The following is a 21,350-nucleotide window of genomic DNA, read 5'->3' as shown; positions in this document are numbered from 1 at the left end:
GCTCTATATACAAATTCTCATCAAAAGCTGAGTTAAAATTCCTGCTAATTCATGTATTTTAGAAGATGGAGACCTTTACCAATAAAGGTTGCAGTTGAAAATCTAGAAATGTAAGTGATTTTTAGACTTGATTATTTTTGATTTACAAAGTAGCAACCATCTAATCAATCTGTGTTGTCAGGTTATATATACAGAAACTGCTGGAAGATATAACCAGATACCATATTATTCTTATCCTATTTCACAGCAGTAGGATTTTTTGTTTTAGTTGTTCCCTGTATAAGTAAATACAGATATTTTATTCTAACTCCTATGGTAAAATCTATTTTTAGAGCATAATGAACAATTAGACAACACCTTTATATTTTAATGAAAAAGATGGCATTTATCCTTACCTCTTCATCTGATTCCTGTTCTGGAGAATTTTCCAACCCCAGCTCAATCAAATACAAAACCATGCAAAGCACATGCTCTGATAAATTCTGATGATCCATTAATATCTAAGTAAAAAACAGACATTCACATCTTAGAAGATTATGGCTTCAATATATCTAAACTTGAAAAGTGTTCTGAATAATACATTTTGGACTCCAGTTTTGAGGATTTTTTTTCAGTTGATTAAAAATTACCTTGAGGTTTAGAAAAAAACTAACCTTTGATGACCACCACAAAAGCAAAAACAAATTTTACATTTTTCCAGTCAAACAGACTTGAAATTGTTAGTAGTTCAAGCTGTGATGTACCTTAATACCACAATGCCAGGCAAAGCTGCACAGACACCACTACTGTCCTGCCTTCCCTCCCTTTTTCATGTGATCTATCAGCTCAAGGCCTCACAAGTCCCTGGTCCCACAAGCCATGGCGAAACAACTCAGAACGCCAGAAGCGTCAACATGAACTTAGTTCACAACAACCTTCACATATTTTTTTTTTAGTTACAAATAATAAAAAAACTTATCCTTAAATTAATAAATGTCCCTATCTTTTTAAACTGAGATTGGACGTGGCACAGAGTGCCATGATCTAGTAAATGGACTGGAGCTGGACCAAGGGCTGGACTTGATGATCTCGGAGGTCTTTTCCAACCCAATCGATTCTTTCTTCTAACACAGCTTTTAATGCATTAAAAGGAAGAACTAGTGCTGCTGAAATTAAAAACCAGGACAGTTTTCCTCTTGAGAATACTCTGACCTATAGGAAAGAAAAATACCAAAAGAAGTGGATGACAAAATATGTTTAAATATGTTTTAGACAGGCTACTGTTAAAATTAAAATTTTTAGAGTGCAGCCTAATAAAGTTTTAAATATGACTTGGGTTTGGGACAAATTTCCTAATTAGATAAACCCATTAGAAATATCAGAGAAGTAAAATTCTTTAAAAAATAGGTTGTTTTACAATAGTTTTTTGAAAAAAATACTTGAGCAGCTGATTTAATTCTATTCAACAGAAGCTTGACAGGGAAACAAGTTTTAGAGAAGCTGAGAGCATTTAAGAGCATAAAAGCAAAGTCCGCCCAATAAAGGCAGTACTCAATCAAACCACTCATTACAGTCTCTCATCTGCCCCTGCACACACTGCTTTGAGAGCACTCCCTAAGTACAAAGACACAAAGCCCCGTTTTCTGATAAATGGACTCTTGAGAAAGGATCTACTTTGCTTAAAGACAGCAGCCAGCTATTGAAGACAAAAATCATATACAACTTAAAGGCACTAATTAGCCCTAAAAACAAGTGCTGTAACACTATCAAAAGCCAGAATGTAACCAGGCAGTGATGTTAGAACCAAGTGCAGTTATGAGACCTATCAGCCACTGAGAATGTAAACCACTGAGGCTGCATATATTTGAACAAGCTGCTGCTGCCTTACAACTCTGCAATGGGAGCCAAAGGACCCCCACTCATGTCACTGTGCTCCCTGAAACCATCACAGAAGGACAATCCCAACGGCAACTCTGATGGTTAGGGCATGTTCCTCAAAGCAGAGCAGGAATGTCTATGCACTCAGGTACCTGACTTAGCAATGTGCTTGTATGAAATAAACATTCATGAAAGTGGCAGAAAAAACTCTCATACTGGATATAGGAAAGAAAACAAAAATACTATTAAAAAGTGAACCTGACTAGTCTAAATAAAATTTTAAAAATCATGCTTCGAAGACCTTTTGTAAAAACAAGGAAGTAAAACACTAGACTTGATGAGAATCATGACTGTACCTTGTAAAGAAGTGTGAAGAGCACAATGTGCAGGGTTTTACAATGCAAAAGCTTTATGAGACCCTTGTAACTTGGGTGTAGTGGTGTTCTCTTCTTGTAAGGAGGCCATGGGTTTCCAGGGAATTTGCCACTTTGCTTTAAACTGTTGAAAAAAATGTTAAATGTTGAAACTTATGTTAAAGACTGAATAGTGTAGACAACTGTCACTGCTATAGGTAAGTATCCTGCATTCTTATTGTTCAGACTGATTTTACGATAAGCATTTCTAAGCCATTTAATATATTTAAGTAGCATTCCAAAAAACTCAGACTGACTCTAGAGTTATTTTTCTGCGGATTACCACTGTTTAAAATGACCTTGATGGCCATGATTAGCTATAGTTGACAGTATCAGTGCTATCGTACTTATGAATTTAAAAATTGTTAAGTTCAACATGGCCCAAAATTTCCAATGATAAACTGGAATCCAGTGCAGTAGACAATGCAATTATTTAGTGGAATACTACCCTCACTCAAAACCACTCACAGCACACATTTTTGATGACCCTTTGGTTTAATGGAATAACTACAGGGGCAGAGGATTATTTCACTACGTTTATTATTATAAGGGGGTTTTAATCTTGATTTTAACTCCCAAGACGTGAAATAAAAGACAATCAAATAAACTCAGCTGAATTAAGAATATGTAAGAGTACCCAGCTGTAAGGGATGGAATGTTAAGGGATAGAATTGAGACCGAATCATCTTGCTTGTCAGAATTTAAAGAGTTCCACCAGTGTTTTTTCCCGTACATCAGAATTTAATTCACTTATGGTTTTTGTAATGGGGGAATACACAGGAAAAAAAAAAGATGGTCTTCAATACCATTTCAAAACACAGGACACTGTACTATTGCACTTCATGTATCTAAGTGTAAAATAAAAAATAATAGCTAATGTTGCTTTCAGTAACTTGCAACTGATTTTTAAACACTACCTTTGATTAAGTATTTTACCTGTGATGATATTCAGTACTTTGTCTGTGCCACTTCAGATGTATTTTTAAATATTTATGGAAGAGTAACAGACTAAGATAACCAAAACTCTGATACTGCCTCTAAATTTGAAGACTGTTTACTCAAGGACATATCTGGGGCCCTAAAAATATTGATAAAGTGATTAGCATTTCCGGACAGTGAAAACAAAAAACGTGTTGTGCAATGAGCAGCAATATGATGTTACATTTCTAATGATCCAACTTACAATGCTGTGTATCTGTCCATTGCAGACTGCACATCTCTACGGTAAACTGTTCGAAGTATTACCATGACAGGGTCAAACTCCTTATCCCAAACTTCAGCTGTTATTTAAAAGACATTATGTGTTAACATTCTCTTCAAAGACCTTACATCTTATTCTAGATTCTCTTCTTCAGAAGTTTTAATTACGTAATTTTCTATTGTGTATTTTTTGCAGTGAACTGCAGCAATTTTTAATAACTCTTACTAATAATACTTACTCTACTAATAATTACCGCTATTTATCAAGATATAAAAATACTTTTTGTGAGATTTTGATTAGTTTCACAACAAATATAACACTCTATTAAGGCAGTAGATCTTTTCTATTAACAAGTTCCCCAAAACGCCTTTCCTGCATGCATCTTGTTCCGCTCTTAGTCATTTCCAAGTCCATGTAAGAAAAGGTTCATGATATTTTTCACTTGGTCCATGTTAAGCGCAAGCCCCCTTGAAATCAGGAAGTAAAGACTGCAGAGCTGTTAGCAGGTAGGAGACATTTTACTGTTAACTGTAGAGAACCAAGTAACCTCAGCAACACAATCTTTTATTCAGTATCAAAACCAGTCAAGTTTCATATCAAGTAATATCTGTAATCAATCCTTTACAAGTATGCGCTTGTTTTCTAACTATGCATTATTTAGGCATTAAAATCTTAATCACATCTGTTTAATTTAATAGCTCTAGTGTGACATCCAGAGTGGCTTTTCAGAGCAATCATAAACAGAAAAGTCTCAACAGTCTATAAAGATCTCCCATTTAATTGCCTTTTTTTAATATTTACAAAACATTAAAAAACAAAATTAGGTTTCCAACCTAAGGCCAAACAAAGATGTTAATTCTATTACTTATTTTGAAGTGCTTAGTTCTCATAAGACAGCAACACAAAGACAAGATTCAATGACCCAAAAAGGAGGAAGAAACCCAGTGGATACAGAATTTTAGCTCCATCAGCAGGCATAACATAACTCGAGGGCTTAAACGGTCTCTCAAGTCTTCACAGGCAAAAATAAGCAGCTTTGCCAGACTTCTGAAATTAACTTTCCCCAGGCAGGAAGACAAGTGGCCTGTACTCCTACAGAGTGGTCTATACTCTCTCTATTAACCCCTGCTACGGCTAATAGTTCCACAGATCTCTCTGCTGAGAGAGCACACTTAGCATAGTTCTCATTATGGATAAAATCTGATCAAATTTAGCTTGTGAAAAATCAATTTTTTCTGGACAGAAAATTACTGCAGTCTGAAACACAGACCAAGCTTATTTGGGCTGCTAATGGACAATGAGAAAAAAGGACTCAGTGAGGGAGCCAGGGAATACCGGAAATGCACACACACCTCATCTTCAGCACACCAATCTACAGAGAATAGGAAGACTGCTTTCCAAAGTTGCTTTGGTTTTGGTATTTTTTAAATGATAGTTAATGGAAGCAAAATCTAGTAATCTGCAAACAAAGTAAATTTCATCCCTCCCCCAAATTTAGGGAGACAAGGGATTAGAGGGAACGGATCTCAACATGACTTGACTTGCCTTAACTGTGACAGGCCACAAAATACAAATCTTAAAAGCAAAGATTTTGGGAACCTATACAGTCTTACAGAAAATGAGAAGACTTAAGAGGGTATAGTAAAAAAAACCATGACAGCTTTTATTCCTGAAGAAACTTTTCTAGTTTTTATTACTCTATGAAGAAGGCATTCTGTATATTGTTGCAAATTACTTCAGTATTTATTGATGTAAATGAGATACTTACACAGTTTACCTCTGGAATAGATTTTTTATTTAAAGTTAAAAAGGATCCAAATACAAAAAATCCCCAAACACTGTAATCTAGCATTAGATTCCCTGAATATAAAATGTTATAATTAAAAATACCATAATCCATCCTTTATTCCTTCACATCCTGTTATTAAAGAGACCAGCATTTCACAAGCTCAGGAAACTGGTCATAAGTAAATGCAGCAGTTCACATTAAAGTTATTTTAAACACATAGGTGTTAAGCTGCCTAATTGCTCATGATGGAACCAGGATGAAACAATTTTCAAAACTGGTTTCACAAAACTACTTCACTGGTTGTTAATTTGTATAGAAGAGCTTTACTGACTCTTTAATCTCCCAGTACAAAAACTGACAAGTTAGGACAGTATTAGTTCCTACATTAACTCTCCCTCACAACAACAACAAAAAAAAAGCTACAAAATATTACACACCATATGGTTTGAAAATTTTGAAAGCTCAGCCTTTCCAGTTTTCACGTGAGATACACAGGGCAGGAAGGAGTTAATCCCTCTTCACCTTTGCCATCAGCTGAGGTACAACCAGGGCTCATGGAGTATTTCAGATCCCTACAGGCTTATCTGCTCAGTGGCAGAAAACAGTAATGGCACCAAGTTCTTAAATTCTTTCACTCCTTTGATATACCAATGCTGTGTTAATTTCAGTTCAGGTGACAGGCTGGTCAGGGGAAGAACCTGTCATTTTTGCACTGTATGCACTGTAGAATTACAGAACAATATTATATAACCAGTTCAGCCTGAATTTTGTTCTAGACCCTCACTCCTGACTGTGAAAAATGTTACAGAATACTAATAATATAGTTAAGCAAAATAAAGAATTGTGGTGTCTTTAATCATCAAAATATATGTAAGTTCAAAGAAAGTATCTGCAACTGACATCTCACTAGTGAAAACAATTCTAAACTCTACTGAACATCAGAATTTTTTAAATGATTACATATACAGATCACTAAAACAAAAACAAGATAGTTTTTCAGTTCTTCGTTTTCCCTTGCTTTCTGAGGATACCTGACTAATGTGAGAAGCTCACTGCAGTTGAGATCAAAATTATATTATTAAAGACTACTGCCAGTCTTCAGCAATGCTCTTAAATTCAAGCAATAGGCAATAATGAAAAAGTCAAACTGGTTTTATGGGAGTTTAGTGGTGGTGGTGGGTTTGCCTTTTATGTGGGGACAATGGCGTGGGGATTTTAACATTGTTTGGTAGGTTGGGTTTGGGGTTTTTTTAAGGAAAAAACCCGAAACAACAAAACCAAACAAACACTGATTTGGCATCTTCCCACCAAGTATGCTGCAAGAGAACACTGATTACCATACCTTTAGGTGTATACATTCCTTGTTGCATGGAACCTCCAGGTTCAAAGACAGGAGCTTTAAAGTCAGCAACAGCTGACAGGACTGATTCAAAGCTTAAACTTCCTGGAATAATACCACTTTTAGGATTGGGGTTTTCTGGAATGTAATGTCTCTGTTAAGGAAAGCAAAGTTAACTCAGTTGCAGGCCACAGCTATTTTGCTCCCCTCTGGACAGCTTCAGCCTCTCATCTCACAGCACGTTTGGCAGTGCTCGGTGCTCACCACAAGAGGTCTGTACGCTCCAGCTGCTCGGAACCCTCACCACCACCCAACAGAATGAAGGCCTCCTACCTAGGACAGTAAACTTCTTAAAGCAAGGCAATTGCTTCACGTTTAGCTCAAGATGTTAAGTACTTCATGAGAAATAAACTCCACTATCTGAAGCACATATAAAGTTTTTGCACTTGCCTTTTCTTACAAATATTTTGTCTCTCTTTACTGGAAGAGCAGTTTGCATTTACAGCTATGTGCAGAAAAAGCAAGTAAATAGCTCAGGATTCATGAACACACTATGTAACTCTCTATCTTGGATTGGACAGTTCTCATTTTTGGCAGCAATACTTAACTGACCTACTGACACTACCTCAAAACAAAAGCAGCACTTACAAATAAGTCAACTTCTGTTTAGTGGTGATTGCTTGTACAAATGATTCACTTATTTTACGCAGTTAAGTGATTCACTTAAGTGAATCATTCTGAGTGATCACTTATTTTACATAATTAAATGTTTGAGTTACGAGATCATATCATAACAATTATTAATTCTTATTATATATTTGTAACTCTCAATCGCCTTCTTTCCTATGTTCATATTCCTAATATTTTTGCTCAGTGTCTACCCCTGGATTGCAATCTTTTAGGCAATTTGCCTGCATGGCCTAAGACACTGATAGCAGTAAAACCTGCACATCTGTAGTCAGCTGCCTGGGGACATGAACTGTATCCCTGGGCAGAAAGAGTTCCTAGAGCTTGTTGTTCTTCCCCCCATACCACATGCACTTCACTCCAATGTCAAAGTCACATGCAGAATTGCTATTATTTGCATTTTCAGCTATTGATAGCAAAAGTAAATATAGTGTAGACTGGCTTCTTTTTATACTGGCATAAAACTAGCAATAATCAAAGGCTCAAACCCAGAAAAAGGTGACACTTGGCTAAACTTTCTACAAGGTCATTGGAAAACAGACTTCTTACTTCACATGTTAAAGACTTCTGAAGTGTTAAAAACATAATAAAAAGAGCAGTACAGCATTTTGTATCAAAACTAATTTCAACTATTGAAAAGTATTGTGTATTTTGTAAGAAAAAAACAAAACTGGAGCAAATGCCTTTGTTAAAAAGAATACGCAAACACACCTTGACATAATTTGTTTTAAACACGTAAGCTAAAAACATGTTGTTGAGGTTCCAAAATCCTACTACTACTACTCAGGCACTTGTCACTCTCACGCATGCACATTAGTTAATATATTCCAAGGATATGAGATCCAGTAATGAACTGTGTGTCCTGTCATTCATACAGAGCTGGGCTACCATCTCCGCTCTGAGGATCTCGTCATCTGTCATTCCTAGAACAGTAAAATTTCAAAAGCCATTAAAACAGCACAATTTTAAAATATACATTCAGTTTTCATTTGACATTTAAAGCATGTTAAACTGATACAAACTATATTAAGTAACAATACAGTGCTATAAAAATACAGGGGAAAAAAGGCGGAGGTGCAAACGTTATGGAAGACAAAATCTCAGTCAGAAAAGAGGTGCAAGCTAAGACTGCCGTCTGCCTGGGAAAGGAAGGGAATCTGCATGTGATCACCTACACAAATCACCCACTTCTACTAAAACCATTTTTCTCCATTATATTATATTTTTTTCTAATCCATAAGGGATTAAAATTAAGTAACTGGCAAAGAGAAGTGTTGAATGCTTGAGGTTACTATTATGGTTGATCAGCTTTAAGGCAGCTACTAAATGCTGAATATAAATAAACATGTTTTAATGTTATTTACATACAAGTATTACTAAACCAGTGACTCTTACCTAAATGTAAACGAAGACTTAACAGAAGGACCAAAAATGTTAAGGCTCCTTCCAGCATGGACCTCTCGTGCTCGGAGTCAAGGACTGTATTTTGATGCTGGGATGCCATCGTTAACAGATCTACCACCTTGAATCTACACAGCAAACAGCAAAGTCAGAAACATCATTCTTGAACATTAAACCATCAATGTGAAATGCAGTGATTGGCTCAGGATAGCGCTCACAACAACCTAAATTAATACAAAGTGAAATATATGCAAACAAAAATACATGAAAACCTTATTATTTTTAAATTTAGATTTTTATTTAACTATCTATGGAATGTGCTATATTGATATTCACCCCCCATGAAAATACCTTACATTTACAAACATAAAAAAGCTAATGCAAATTAATCTGCTCTCAAACCCTGATTTTTTTTTCCAGAAAAGCAGACATCCTTTCTCTGTCTCTTACTATGGCAGCTCTATTTATCCACTTCTTCAGGCTAGAATATCCCAGCATGTGAACATCTATAAAACTCAAAAAACCTTAAAAATGCCCAGAAAACAAATGTCTGGAGCTTCACTACTGCACTGTAAATCAAAAGGCATTCCTGTCCAAAATCAAGAGATACCTCTTCGAGTGGAGCCCTCAGGTAAGTGCTGATTTTGGCTAGGTAGAATTGCACCACCGAAGATGTGTGTTAGATGCACACCTTTTCCATCACACGGTACAAATTAGTCAACAGCTAGCACAACATTGAACAAGACCATTCTCCCTCCTTTTAACCCTACCTTTCAAAAACAGATGAAATAAAATAATCTGGGTCCAGTCTAGAGGCACAGACCTGTAGAAAGAATAAATTAATTTTATTAAACTAATTTAATTCAATAGTTTCTTGGTAAGCAGTATTTGCTTGGCTTCTCAGAAAACAGAACTTACTTGCAGCAGATAAATGTCAGGATCAATCATTGAATTGCAGAAATGAGACTGCACATAAGTCATGGCCTGTCCTTTAATTTGGAGACCATTTCTAACCCACATGTTGCTGTGAATTTCAGAAAGACTTGCCTGTTCAGGGAAAATAAAATGAAAAGTTATGAACATTTCAGGGATACTCAGCTGTTCCATTCAGTGTGAGCAGATCATCAACATAATATTATAGAAACACAGAAATCAAAGCAAGCTTTGGGTTGGAAGGAACCTTAGAGATCACTTAGTTCCAACCCCACTGCCACAGGCAGGGACACTTCCCACTAAACCAGATTGCTCAAAGCCCCATCCAACCTAGCCTTGAACACTTTCAGGGATGGGGCAGCCACAAGTTCTCTGGGCAACCTGTGTTAGTGCCTCACCACCCCCACAGTAAAGAATATCTTTGTGATACCTAATCTCAACTACTCTCTTTCAGTTTAAAGCCATTGCCTCTTGTCCTGTCACTACATGCCCTTGTAAAAAGTTCCTCTGTGGCATCCTTGTAGAATCATAGAATAGTTTGGGTTGGAAGGGACCTCTGAAGGTCATCTAGTCCAATCCCCCTGAAATGATCAGGGACATCTTCAACTAGGTCAGGCTGTTCAGAGCTCCATGGAATCTAACTTTGAATGTTCCCAGGGATGGGGCATCTACCACAGGCCAACCCGTTCCAGTGTTTTATCATCCTCATTGTAAAAATAATCCTGTATCTAATTTAAATCGACCTTCCTTCAGCTTAAACTTGTTCTATTGCAACAGGCCCTGCTAAAATGTTTCTCCCCAGGTTTCTTGCAGGCCCCTTTAGAAGGCTGCTCTAAAGTCTCCACTGAGCCTTCTCTTCTCCATACTGAACAACACTATTTCTCTCAGTCTGTCTTCGTAAGAGGTGCTCCAGTCCTCTGATCATTTTATGCATTATCATTACACATACACAAACATACACACTACACCTTTAAATACTTTTTTATACTAATTTCCTTCTTCTGAAGAGTCAGGGATGAAAAAGAACCTCTGCAAGTCCATGAACCAGATACCATACTCGCATATGAGAGCATTTTTCAGACAATGCAAGTGATCAAAGTCAAATGAAGCGATTTATGTATCCAGTTATTTGCTGAAATATTGAAAAGTACTTCAAAAATGAAGGTATCATGGTTAAAAAGAGGTTAGATCTAAAAGTAGAGATTACAAATACTGCTCACAGCCACTTACATACGAATAAATTCAAATTTGTACATAAAAAAACATGCTGCAGGGTGCACCCACTCTTGAACTCACACTCAGTTTAAAATACAAAATTTTCAGATTTGGGTTTCTTTTCAACTTGCACTCCTTTCTATTCATGTAACACTTCTATGTTTTCAAAGGGTTGGTTCTTTCTACCGTTTTGCATATCATTCCTATGTACTTCTCAGACTATGATAATGCAAGCCACATACTTAATTTTGGAAATAGGAAACAAAAAAAAGTTTATCCTATACTCAGTATATAGCTTACTTTGATATTCCACAATTAATACATGCTTTCCACTGCTAACTACTTCTAAATATACTGAGATAATTGGGGTTAAAAGAATCAGACAGCAACTAATTTTTCTCTGTGTACCTCTACGTCTGCAAAGTCACAAGTCTGCCCGTACCTGAATCTGAAGTGGGTGAATCATTAGTTTCATCAGCATCTCCTGATCTGGCAAGATAGTATCCAGATCTAATTCTTGGCATTTTACAGCCTAGAAACAAAAGCAAGCATGGACTGTAGTGAATGATCACATTCAACAGAGAGTTCCACCTCTGTGAGTACAATGTGTGCTTACCTTACTTAAAAACATGGCAAAGTAACGGTGCAGCGGCAAATGAAAAGTAACTTGGTTAGGAGCTGGCTGAAAGTAAAATAAAGGTATTTTAATATAATACATTGAAAAAAACAACCCTACAAATGTCTTTGTTACAACTACCAAGGACAGCATCTTGGCATGTCTTCATTTGATGGACATACTTTCCACTAACCTGGTATTACTTCATTCCCTGCCTTTCTGATTATTCAAGTTTCCCTTAGACAGCTCTTACTAAGTCCCCAGTAGCCACTGGCACTCTGAGTTGATTGAGAGTATTGCCTGCTAAGTGGCAAAGCTGCTCCCCACTACCAAAGCAGAAGAGGACTTGTGCTTTGCCATTGCTGCAGCTCTTCATTCAGCACAACAGTATCAACAGGAAGTGTATCAATAGCACTGCTTTTAAAACTCACACAGCTTAAGCTTGCACCAGCAAACCTAAGTGACCCATACTCTGCAAATGTGGGACATAACACTGCAACTATTAAGTACAAACTCTAATTTCAGCAAAGCAATTCTTTTCAATCACTACCTCAATCAATGACTTAATTTAAGGGCAAGGTAGGGGACAGGGAGCAAATAATCTTTGAAATTTAAACAGATTTTCACAGTACTTTGCTTAAATTCACTAAGGATATTTACCTCATCTACAAAGTTGATAGCATCAAACCAGTCCTGAAGTGCTTCAAGGCAGTATCTGACAACATTCCGTGTGTATTCCTGTGTTTCCTGCAGTTAAGAGAAAACAGTACACTACATGAGCCAAAACAGTTTTAAATAACAATAATTGTTTTCCTACTAAAAATAAATATGATTATTTCAATAATATCTTTACAGAAACATTAATGTTGGGAAAGACCTCCAAGATCATTGAGTCCAACCTTTGATCAAACAACAGCCTGTCAACCAATCCTCTTGTCCTGTCAACCTCCTTTCAGGTAGTTGTAGCGTCATAAGGTCTCTCTCAGACTTCCTGGCCACCTGGGACCCGCTGGCTCATGTTCAGCCGGCTGTCAGCCAGGTCCTCTTCTGCTGGGCAGGTTTGCAGCCACTCTGCCTCCAGCCTGTGGTGTTGGAGGGGGTGGTTGTGACCCAAGTGTAAAAGCCAACACCTCACCTTGTTGAACATCATACCATTGGCCTCAGCCCATCAGCCCAGCCTGTCCAGATCCCTCTGCAGAGCCTTCCTGCCCTCCAGCAAATCAACATTCCCACCCAGATGGGACTAAGTGTCATCTGTGCACTGACTGACAGAGCACTTGATCCCTTCTTCCATATCATCAATAAAGATATTAAACAGAACTGACCCCAGTACTGACCAGCCACCAACATAATTTCAGCCCTTCTCATACGGAAATTAGTAACTATTAGGATGGTTTCATTCATTTTAACAGTGAGAATTAAGGCACCTTCAAACTGGATAGCTGGTCACAGTGCCATTTAATTTATCAATTTATTTTTACCCGAAATTTAGAGCTGTAAAAGCACAGAAAAATGTCTTTCCAAGCAAACAAAAGGAATGGCTACTGTCCTGGAAGTTTAATCTACTGAAAGGTCCTCATAGTTGGCTAACACAGAGCACCCAAAATGCTATGATACCACAATACTGCATAGATTTTAACAGTAAGCAAACCTTGTTATAAGTGTATGATGTAACTCTGTAACAATGCCATAAAACTATTTCAGGTTAAATCATGTATTTCAAGACTAGAGCTGCCACTGCCCTCCAGGACAGAAGCAGTGATGTGCATAAATGGAATGCAGAAGTGGAGCTAAACCAAATTGCTCTTTGATCAGCAGAATTTGCAAAGCTTCATTTCTTAACAGGTTTTCCCTTTAATCTTCCCTTCCCCCTAAACACAGACTCCAGACTTGCCTCCCACTCTCAGGATACCTATGACACAGTTCTCATGCCAAAGCCAGCTGTGCTTGGGCCAGCCAAGCTGTGCAAAGGACACCTGGCTCAGTCAGACACCTTTTCTCATCAGGAAATACAACAGCCATGCTCCCATCCTGCTGCTTCATCTTCTGTGGGGGCCAGGATCTGCAGGCTTTCCCTACCCTGTGAGACATGAGCTGGAAGCTCTTACCATCCATCAGGTTTCCTTAAATATGTACAACAATCCAGCTATGGAATTTCTAGAACACTTTCATATTTTTCAAGAACAACTAGAAGGTTCAAACGTGGCTGGAGACATGACTTGCAAGACAAATGGAGCAAGGAATCCTACAGGTCTTAAAAAAAAAGGGCAGACTATCCCATCCCACTCAAAAGCAAAAAAGAGAGTATTTCAAAAAGGCAGAAGCTGTAATTCAGTTTTTAAAAGCTAATGTATACATAAATTGGCACATTCATAATGTATCAGTATACACTAAGTCATGTAAAGGCCTGGTTTAAACTGTTAAAACCACATGGTATGCTCAGGCACATTTTTCACTGCACAGTTCAATTTAGGTTTTACTGTCTCATGGACACTATTACTCATCTTAAGCTAATTTCAAACCTAAGTATTTATTTCATAGAAAAACAATAAAAGTTTTTTTCATATGATAAGTTCTTAAAAGCTGATGGATTCAATTTTTGCTGTAACTTGACATAATTTACAGTCTAGCAATTAGTAATAAGCCTTTGCTCTAGTTTGAAGACCACGAGATGTCAGAACCTCAGAGGCTTTCACCTTAGACTGACAGGAAAACTACACAAACCTATAAATTACTTCATCCTCCATCATAAATTAGGTACAAGCATGAATTATACACAGAATCCAAGCTGATTGAAGTTTCATGTTACTTGGTAGACAAAGACAGCATAACCCAAGTCTTTTCAAACATAAAACAGACAGACCTTTCACGTTTGAGACTTCTAGAGTAAGTCATGAATAAAACCAAGAATTATGGCATAGAGCCATTAGCCTTACCCTAACTTTGCAGTGTGACAGAAGACCCCACATTGGCTGGGCACAGGCTTCCAGCTCAGCAGCAAAGGCAGCATAGTATGTCTGTGATTCAAACTCCACGTGCTCGTTTAATTCTCGCTTATTTAAATTCATACCTTCAAAGATTTAAGCAGAGTTATACAACCCAATATTAACCAGGGCTTAACAGAATACAGTATTTTTAGAGTTCTGCACATACACACCTAAAAAGTTAAAAAAACCCTCCACAAAATGTAAGAATCTATTTTGTCTAGCAGCAGAATAATTGATAAAACACTAGATCAAGCAAAAAAGTTTGAACAGAAATTAACCAGAAAAGAATAATAGGTCGAGACTGGTTAGTAACTGCAGTCCTTACTGTTCAGGCAATGTTAACTTTGTCTCTGAATGTCACTTAGTCAATGAGAACATTCTCTTTTAAGCAGAACATTCATCAGTATTGAGAAGCTCACCATTTTTAAATACTTCTTTTAAATAATAAAAATAATTTTAATTCTTTTTTTAAATCTCCATAGCAACACTTAAGAGAAAAATCCTGATTTATCAAACTAATTTCCCCAATATTTAAATTTAGAACTTCAGCAGAAAAACACTTCTAGTACAAGTTATGATCTGTACTTCAAGTACAACCTCAGAATTCTTGAAACATGAATCTCAGTCGACTAAGTGTGATGCGATTGTCTTGTGGGAAGCAGCTGAAGAGCAAAGATCCATCAGATAATTTTTTTAATCTACCTGTTTTCTAGAATATACTGTTATCTTTCAGCAATACAAATGTATGAGAATACTAATAAATTGTTTACATACAGCGTTGTAAGGATTTTGCTACTGTAAACATTAGATGCCTTAGCATCCTTGTATTAGTACTGATTCTGTGTCACATACCTTGAAAAAATGATACAAAATTCATCCATGTTACCAAAAGACCATGATCTTCCAAAAATTTCTTTGCCACACTTTGGTGTGAAAGTATGTTTATAAAATCACTAACTAGGGGCCAGTAGGTATTATTCTTCAGTAGTGCTTCCCCACAATTCACCACAACATGTAAACTATTTTCTTCATCTAGGTTTAAAAAAGAAAACAAAAGAAGAAAGTTATTTTTTTTCCTTCTTATTGTAATTTACAAAGAAAATTACAAGATAATGCAAAAATAACACTTAAAATCTACTGTGATGCTGTGGTCAGACAGACACACAAAACTGCAGGAAGAAAAATGGTTCTTTTGTGGTACATGAGACTGTTTTTTCATCATGAACTCACACTCACCATCACAGATCCCACTCCGTAGGAGCCACTCCTACTTTGAACAGTATCACAACCTTTGAAAAGCAGTGCAATAGTACCCCCCCCCCCCCCCCCCAGTTATGCCTCTTTGAATACTCTCAGGAAGCATAAAAAGACCAAACAGTACAATTCCTATTATCAACACCCGAAATCCATTTTGAATTTGACAGTGAGCAAGATACCTTACAGCATTCAAAAGGAAATGTGGTGATCAAAACATACACTGGCATGTTGAGCCTGAGAAAAGCAGAGCAGAGCACTTCCATTCCGAATTTGGGACAGAGACAGGTTTTATGCAGGCTGTCCAAGACCAGGGCAGAGAAAGGCTGCATTGGATGACCTGCCTTGGGATGGCTCTGTTCCAGTAAGAATGCACTGAAGGACCTCTGCAATTACCCTTCACAAAGTGAAAGGTTCACAAGCAGCGCAGCCACAGCTAAAAACACCCTGCTATTATGAGACTCCAGTCTCTGGCTGATGAGGTCCATCTGCATGTAGAGTGCCTCCCTTTGGCCTACCTAAGAGCAGGGTAACACCTCTGCCTAAATCTGCTGAAGGACTTTGCAAAGAGTTACAAGTCAGTTACATGTTGGTAATTCTCTGTCCTAGTATAGATTAGAGAAATCCAAAGTGACTTCAAATGGACAGTGGCATTGCTTCTTACTCAGAGTACTCTGCAAGCCAGGGTTAATACATAGTCATTTGAACAGGCTGGTTTTCCAAAGGATAAACCACCACCAAAACCTTTTCCTTGGGGGTACAAATTCTCCCATGCAAAGTTCATTTGGAGGAGTGTGCTGGCAGAGAGAGGAAAAAAGTCTCTAAGAACACAGAAATATAAATCTTCCTAGAGAGCCAATTTTTATCATCTGCATCCACATTTCTCCCACTCACCCCTTCAGAGAACCTGTGAGACAGGTAAGGTGAACCAGTAACACTGACGAAGTCAGTATCAACACAGCTCCCAGGTCAACTCTGGTTCGTGAAAACAGTCACAACATCCACAAACACCCTTAGTGAGCTGCCAACTTTTAACAGGTGTCAGCTGTTCCAAAACAATTCAGATCTGTGAGCAATGCAAACTAAACATGCCGTAGCAGATACAATTCCTGCTCTAGGTTCTCCTTGCTCCTCTCCAACACGCTCTTCCAGCTATCCTTGGCTGGATTTGTAAACTTTGCCTCATTCAGATACTAAACAACCTATTGTTTGCAGCAGCTGCACAAACAGAATTCTTCTCAATTTATCTCACCAGTACAGATTTTTAAAAGACTGCACGATTTTCAGCACCATAAGAGATAACTTGAAAAAAAAAACACAAGAAACAAGCCCACAGAACTGTAAAAGAAGGCCACTGAGAATATGAGAGGGAAAAATGCAGGAATTAATCATTATTTTTTTCTGTCAATTTACAGTATGCCTAACCCCTATACAGAAAGCAGTGAGGAGGAAATGTTGCAAGAACTTTCCAAAGCACCAGACATATCCCAGTGCTGGACTTGGCAGTATTAGGTTTACTGCTGGACTCCATGACCAACCTGAAGATTCTGTAACTCTGTCATGGTATCTTAGCTAAGAGAAATCACTGGTGCTAGGAAAAGGAAACAGTGGGACAGCTGCTTCAGGAGTATGTCTTTATTCACACATCTATCAGAAACATATCTGATGTTATTTAACTTGCCAGCTTCAGTTCAGATCATTAATTACCAGGAAGCTTCTTCAGAGAATGCCTGATCACAGTCACAGCCTTTTTCTGTTTGGCTGCAATTCCGACCCATTACAGACCATTACCATCAACAACATCCCATACTGACCAACAGGGAACATTCAGAAGACACTTAGAAGTAATTTTAAATTACATTCCACAAATACGGCACTAATTCAGCAAAAATCACTTGATATATGAACTGTTACATATTCAACATTTCAGTGCTGTAAAGTAATCAATGTAGGGCAACAGGAAAATTTCTCATGTTGAAGAGCTGATGAATGAGAGCACTCTTGAGAGCTAGATGAGTGAGGATTTCCCATTTCAGGACAGTCACTCTGTTTTAGGCTGTACACAGAGCAGACTCTGAGACAAAGGATGCTTCAGCCAACAAAAATACAATTTGATACAGAAGTTGATGATACTTATTTAGCAGCAGCACTCAGCCTGTCTAGAGAGTACTTTTAGATTCAAACTAGGATAAGGAGGGCTGAGAGTACTGCAGTCTGTAGGGCACAGAAAGGCAGGAAAAACAGGAGTCAGCAAGAGTCATTGTGACACCATTTTCAGATGAGGACAGGTAAAACAAGGAGGGTGGAAGAGGACAGTTGCTTTCATTAAAAATGTTACACAATGTACACTAGTTCAAATTAAAACTGCCACTCTGTCAAATAAAAGCTTGATCAAATTACTGTATTTACAAAGTATTAAATCATTCTTCTGTAATTATATCAAAGTTTATTAAGGCAATCACAGGTGAAAAAAAACTAAAATAATTTTGAATACTCCAAATAGCTTGTGAAATACTTTAAAAATATGTTTTAAATTCATAAAGGTCTCAATCTGTGTATGTAATTTCTCACTCAAATAGTTGTTTATGCACTTTACCCAACAAATGAAGCACTAGCAAGGTAATAATCTGTATTCTAAACTATATAACATTCCTACAAGCTATAATCCAACCCTACAAACCACAGGATAAAACATCAGTATCACTCTTGATAACTACCTTTATATTTCTAGGAAATTTTGATACTTGGCCTCTACCATATATTGCTGGATTCTGAGCGTTTTTGGAAGAGGGTTGGGGGGGTGGATGACTACCTAAGAAAAATTAAATTTCCTCTATAATCAATATATTATCCACGGAAAGAAGCAAATAAACAAATGAACCTACCTTGCAATTCACTTTTAATAAGGCAACTTTCCATCATGTACAACAGAACAGTGACCATAATATCCAGCAGTTGGCATTCTTCTGTTACTTGGCGTGCTAGTTCTTCATTGCTGAACAACTGAACACTGATATGCACAATTCTGTTAGACATTGTGTCTGATTCGTGGCTTTTCTTCAGTGTTTTCATAATAAAAGCATAATGCTGAACAAAAGTTTTTGTAAAAGCAATCTGCAAATCATAAAAAAATATAAGTTAACAAGTATCATACAAAAATTATAGCTTTCTTTTATTATTAAATATTCCTCTACAAAAGTACAATCAACATATCCTGGGAAACTCCAGTTGCTATGAAAACCAAAATTGATGGTGCAAGTATCCCGTGTTTAGTTTCTAGAAACAGTCCACATGAGAAGACCTATTTATAGAGAGGGGTAACTCAAGCCACTAATTTTATTACCTTTTCCCAAAATCTAATCTTCCCACACTAAAAACAATGCCAAAAATGTTTAAACAATGAATAGAAGGTCTCAGCATACAAGTGAAAGTAGTCACAGTTCTAATAATTAATTTATCCTAAATTTTCACATCCTACAACAGGAACTAATGTGCTAAAATGATACACTGTGAACCATGAGTTTAATAGTGCCTAATAAAGCTGCCTTAACTTATCACTTCCACTCATTTACCCATGGAGTGAGGTTTTCATTCATCTGGCAAGGGAGTGATGTCAACACTGAATTTAATTTCTGTTATCATAACACCCCATACTTTTTAATAAACCTTTAGTGCTTTCCCCTGGATAATTAAATTAATTAGCCAGTTTTTTATTCTTCACACAACTGTTGAGGTTTTTTTAAACCAGACCATATTTAAATGTATCAATACATGTACATACTAAATCTTAGTACAGTTTCGTGTCCTGCTCCATTACCCTTGAACTGCACTGCAAACCAACCCTTTGCACTGCACGTGCATGTGGCCATCTCTGCCAGCTTTGAAATCACTTCTCACTAAGTACTTTAGGTACTGAATTAACACCATCTGGACTTGCTTGGCTTGGTAAGAAGACAAGCTGTGTAGGGATAAAAATGTTCAGATCAAAATCTAAAAATCCCTTGCCTATTCCTCTTGAAGTATTAACCTTTCTTAAGCATAGAAATTTTCAAACCACACTCAGGCACCTGTGTTTTCACCAGACCATACACATATCACTACTTTATTTTACTTGCCTTAGAGTCAGTGCTCCCATATTTTTATTATGAACACTAACCTGGTGTTCTCATTTAGAAAATACTTGCAAAAATACGAGGACTGATGACATAGTGCTGCTGTTGGTTTCTGTAACTGCTTCTTTCATCAAGTGTCCCCAAAAATAAAGTTGCTCATGCAGAAAAATGGACCAGGGTGGGGATGGGGATGTCACTGCAGGAAACACTGCAAGATTACTCAATCTGCCTTCCTTTACCCAGTCCACAGTGATGGAAACCTGTGTAACTGGAATTTTATTCTAAGAGAAAGGAGCTACCATTGTGCTGTGTGTAAAGAGTTTTTGGAACAAGGTATTTGCAATACTTGAGCAAAGTTAACACTTATCATTCTGGTGTTCCAGATATTCCTATAGTATAATTTCCTTTAAATTAAAGCTTTAAATAATTTTAATCACTGGCAGCAACACTTATCATCAAGACATTCACACTATTAATGTTAAGCCTCTGACACAAATGACGCACCAGATATTTTAAGGAGTTAGCATATTAATGCTGCTGGTAAAAAAGTATACTTTTTTAGAAATTTTTTTCACACTGTATTATGTTTAAATAGGATTTCTTGGTTCTGTGACCTAGAAATAAGTTGTACTTGTTTTACATAGCACTCTCAATTCAAGCTGACTGCAAAAACACTGTCCTTCTCTAAGGACAAATTCTAGATTTTTTATTTCTTTATTTTAAATCGGCATGCATCAAAATTTTTTGTGCCTCACAATAATGAAGTTCTGAAAGTACTGTCAATTTGTTCTCAACACAGTCTAATGGCAGAGACTTTGTAATACACTTAAGTAAAGCAAAGGCAAAGCTTTACTTCTACATTCACTTGGAAGTAAAATAAATAAATACAGGAAGAACAAAACTCAATTCCAGAAGTTAAAAAGCTCAAATACTGTGGTAAATTGCAGTCCATGTGTAAGAACAGCCATGGTAATCAGTCCCTCTACCTCAGAATCCTTTCTTTCAGTGGCCAAAGCTATACAGACAGGTAAGGAAAAATATAAAACAGAGCAAAAATGAAGATTTTGACATAACACATCCTTCCAAATACTCAGCTTCCAACCTTTTACAGGAAGTGGCTTCCTAAGACAGATGTTTTCTGTATATTAATTACCTTCACTGACACTATGATCTTCTAACTTTCTAGTCTATGGAAAAACAAAGTTAATTTTTTCAACTGGCCTTTCCTCCCACTGGCCCCTTAACAATCCCAGAACCTCTAGGAGAGTAACATCAACCCCAGATTTCAGTTCGAACTTACATCTCCCACGTTTATATTCTCAACACTAAGAAGATACTTCTGCCAGCTGAACACTGTGCTAAAGTTAAGGTTCCAATAGAAAAACTGTTCTACAGAATTTGTAGAACAGCATATCCAGGGGTTAGTGAGCTCCTACTGCTGCAATAGCTGCCTCAATGGTCTCCATGGGAGGTGCCCAACAAGGCACAGCATTTTTGGCAATTATGACTGTTGGTTCGTTAGCTCTACCAGATGCCTTTGCATTTT

At 37.2% G+C, this 21,350-nt stretch overlaps 1 protein-coding gene across 4 annotated transcripts in view; it reads right to left on the bottom strand.

The window, feature by feature from the left end:
* UBR3 (ubiquitin protein ligase E3 component n-recognin 3) overlaps positions 1-21,350 on the bottom strand; it is a 102,285-nt gene that overhangs the window by 55,894 nt on the left and 25,041 nt on the right. For all 4 annotated transcript variants that reach the window (XM_071562891.1, XM_071562892.1, XM_071562893.1 and 1 more), the window contains 14 exons: positions 18,578-18,806; positions 15,291-15,470; positions 14,388-14,521; positions 12,112-12,198; positions 11,452-11,517; positions 11,278-11,367; positions 9,606-9,734; positions 9,458-9,510; positions 8,682-8,815; positions 8,125-8,209; positions 6,603-6,745; positions 3,454-3,550; positions 2,214-2,355; positions 396-500 (listed from right to left, as the gene is read on the bottom strand). In XM_071562891.1, the coding sequence (XP_071418992.1) occupies positions 396-500; positions 2,214-2,355; positions 3,454-3,550; positions 6,603-6,745; positions 8,125-8,209; positions 8,682-8,815; positions 9,458-9,510; positions 9,606-9,734; positions 11,278-11,367; positions 11,452-11,517; positions 12,112-12,198; positions 14,388-14,521; positions 15,291-15,470; positions 18,578-18,806 (1,674 nt within the window). The remainder of the gene's footprint in view (positions 1-395; positions 501-2,213; positions 2,356-3,453; positions 3,551-6,602; positions 6,746-8,124; positions 8,210-8,681; positions 8,816-9,457; positions 9,511-9,605; positions 9,735-11,277; positions 11,368-11,451; positions 11,518-12,111; positions 12,199-14,387; positions 14,522-15,290; positions 15,471-18,577; positions 18,807-21,350) is intronic.

Source organism: Pithys albifrons, chromosome 8 (assembly GCF_047495875.1).
Source record: "Pithys albifrons albifrons isolate INPA30051 chromosome 8, PitAlb_v1, whole genome shotgun sequence".
NCBI classification, from domain to species: domain Eukaryota; kingdom Metazoa; phylum Chordata; class Aves; order Passeriformes; family Thamnophilidae; genus Pithys; species Pithys albifrons.
Note: the sequence above shows the minus strand (reverse complement) of the source record. Positions and strands in the feature narration are given on the sequence as shown.